General features: G+C 47.6%; 1 protein-coding gene across 1 annotated transcript; it reads right to left on the reverse strand.

Annotated features, from left to right (window-relative positions):
* Positions 1 to 455: 455 nt before the first annotated feature.
* Positions 456 to 2375, reverse strand: LOC118908973 (monocyte chemotactic protein 1B). The gene is made up of 3 exons (XM_036879047.2): positions 2234 to 2375; positions 1317 to 1434; positions 456 to 947 (listed from the first exon to the last, which is right to left on the reverse strand). The coding sequence occupies exons 1-3, from the start codon at positions 2307 to 2309 to the stop codon at positions 842 to 844; spliced, it is 300 nt and encodes a 99-aa protein (XP_036734942.2). The 5' UTR covers positions 2310 to 2375; the 3' UTR covers positions 456 to 841.
* Between the last annotated feature and the right edge of the window lie 580 nt (positions 2376 to 2955).

The following is a 2955-nucleotide window of genomic DNA, read 5'->3' on the forward strand; positions in this document are numbered from 1 at the left end:
AATCTTAATTTAACTATCTTATCAGTGGTCATTAAGATTCTCTCTGATTTCCCAATGGCTCAGGGTCTGTATTACTCAAAGTTAGAGGATTATTGGAAGGGGATAGACTGGGGGCCAGTGTCCCAGTTAGTGGGCAGTAACACTAGATTATGGGAGAGACTGAGGGCAGGGGCTGTGGGAAAAGAGATGGAGTGGGGCTGTTGCTGAGCAGATGAGAAGGATAGATGGTGTCAGGGACTGGTGTAGTAGTGGTAGGATGCCTGGCTGGGTCCTGCATTAAAGATTCTTCTGTAGGTGTTCAGATGAGCCCACCCAGTGGAAGAGACCAGGGTCAATCCACACTCTCATTCCTGCAGAACGCGAGCCCCTCTTTGAAACTGTGTTCCTCCCTCACCACCCAGATTATACTCAGCTTGTTAATTTCCTTCAAGAAAACACCAAAAGCCAGGTTTTGTAAAAAAATATATATAGTGTTCATTAGTTTCAAAAATACATTTCCACAATAGCATTTTTAACATACTCTGTAATTTAAAACACAAAGTCTTTGCATTTGTGATCCTTGCGAGGATCCTCACACCATCCCAGGAGTAGAATTGGGGTTCACAGAGGAAAAGCAATTTGTCTGAGTCACCAGAGCTAAAAAAAACACTAATATTCATGGAAGATAAACTTAAAACATCAATAACTTAAATAAGGTTAACATTACTTAAGGCATCATGTTTCATATCAGTAAACAAAGTTCATACTTTTTGAAATGATAATAAAATAATATCAGAGGGCATTCTGGGAAAGCTGGGAGGAAATAAATTAGGTTCAGATTCTTGGGTTGTGGAGTGCGTGTTCAAGGCTTTGGAGTTTGGGTTTTCTTGTCCAGGTGCTTCATGGAATCCTGGACCCACTTCTGCTTGGGGTCAGCACAGATCTCCTTGGTCAGTATGGTCCTGAAGCTGTGGGGGAAGAGGACACAGTTAGTTGGAGTTCCATTGAGGTTTCAGCCCAGGAGGGCAGCTGGCCCCTTTTGCCCCAAGACACTACGTAGGAACAGGAGGAGGTAAGCAGGTGGAAGGAGGGAACCCAGACAAGCTGCTCCTATAGTTGCCCCAGTGGAAGCCATCCTGACTTCAGGCTAAAGGAATCAGGACAGTCTGAATAAGCGCTCAAACAGAGAGTAATGTAGGAGTCACCCTTCCCCTTGCAGGCTAAGTTTTCCCACTGGGCACCTTTGGATATTGGGTTAGATGATGTACTGTCTCTGACTCTAAGTCTGTGAGGCTTGTCTTAGCTCTGGGCCAGGGGGCCTGGTGTGCTCAACTCACATCACAGCTTCTTTGGGGCACTTGCTGCTGGTGACTTTTCTGTAGCTCACCAGCCTCTGCATCGAGATCTTCTTATTGGTGACTGTATAGCAGCAGGTGATCGGGGAATTAATTGCATCTGGAAATAGAACCACAAAGAAAATGAATTTTATGATGGACTCAATTTTTCTGATCTTAATCAGAGAAGAAAAGAGTAGTAAGGAGAAGCAAAAAGAAGTCAGGAATTGAGGTAGAACTCATTAAATCCCCATACCTCTGAATATACCTCAGACTAGAATGCCATACTGACTCAGTTTCCTGTGCTATAAAATGAGTGTACATCACTGGCAATAAGAGAGGGAAGGTGGAGGTGTTAAAACTAGATAACTCCTGAGAGTGTTATTAGGAGGAGCTAATAATCCAAATGAACAGGGTCAGGGCAGATCAGCTCAGGGACCTCATCTGCAGGTCCCTCCTTCAGACTCTGAACCATCAGTGCCTGGAGGGGAGTTTCCTGGACACTCATTGCCTCTGCAGAGCCGTGCCTCTGGAAGCAGACTGAAGGAGCACAGTGTAGATTCTGGGTCTCCTCCACCATGTCTGGAAATATCCCCACACACCCACCACCAGGCATCCCCTCTCTTTGATCACCCCAGTCCCCAAATCCTGCTGAAAGGAGCTGGGGCAGTGACTGCCTTGAGGATGTGTTTCCAGAGCTGAGTCCTGGAAGGAGCTGGATTTGGGGTGCACAGCTGGCATTCTCGTCCTGGCTCTGTCCAGGAGCAGCTGTGTGAGCAGGCTCACTCCTTATCTGTCTCAGACTTTCTCAGTCTTGGAAGAGCAGCTGTCGTTAAGGTGGGAGTGTGAGTAGCCCTTCTCTGATGGCCCATGATAAACCAGAGATGGGGTGATGTGCTTTAGAGGGAGGGGGGGCTTACCTGGCTGAGCGAGCACCTGGGCGCTGAAGGCGGCTGCTGTGAGCATCAGGCACAGCAGGATGGCGGAGCCCTTCATGCTGGAGGGTGAGCGCGGGAGCTGCAGCTGAGAGTGGAAGGTTTCTGGGCTGTCTCAGCCTGTCTGCTGCTCTGGCTGGCTCTGCGTCCCTTTTATGGAAAGCCAAGAGGGTGGAGCGCTAGAAGAGAGCTTGGCCCAGGGCAGCTTCATCCTCAATGAATGACGAAATGGAATCCGAAATGTGCTGAGCAAGTGTAGCACCCTGGGAGGTTTCCAGGAAGTAAGAGAAGGAAGCAGTGGGTCAGGAGTGGGCACTGTTTCCATCTGCTGCTGAGACCAAGAGAAGTGAGAGGAGCAGGGTACAGTTACATCCAGAGTGACCACAGATATGAACGAAGGGGATTTTTCTTAAGGATTCCACTTTCTCTTAAGTGAAAAGTTCACAGAAAAGAAAGGAAGCAAGGCAACAGAGAAAGGGAATTGAAAGCATCTTTGGGCTCATCCTGGCCCACCTTCAGGCAGCACCCCAAAGGGCCTTTAAGTCAGGAGGGGGTCCTGAAGCCTTGGTGAGTTCCCCAGCAGTGTATTAAATCCATTTGCTCTTTAAATGTAGGGTAGTGGCACAACTGAAGCTTAGCGGAATTCTAGGATTTTGTAACCATTGAACTGAATTCTAAGACTCATTAGATTTGACTTGGAAGAAACC

Source organism: Manis pentadactyla, chromosome 4 (assembly GCF_030020395.1).
Source record: "Manis pentadactyla isolate mManPen7 chromosome 4, mManPen7.hap1, whole genome shotgun sequence".
Classification (NCBI taxonomy): domain Eukaryota; kingdom Metazoa; phylum Chordata; class Mammalia; order Pholidota; family Manidae; genus Manis; species Manis pentadactyla.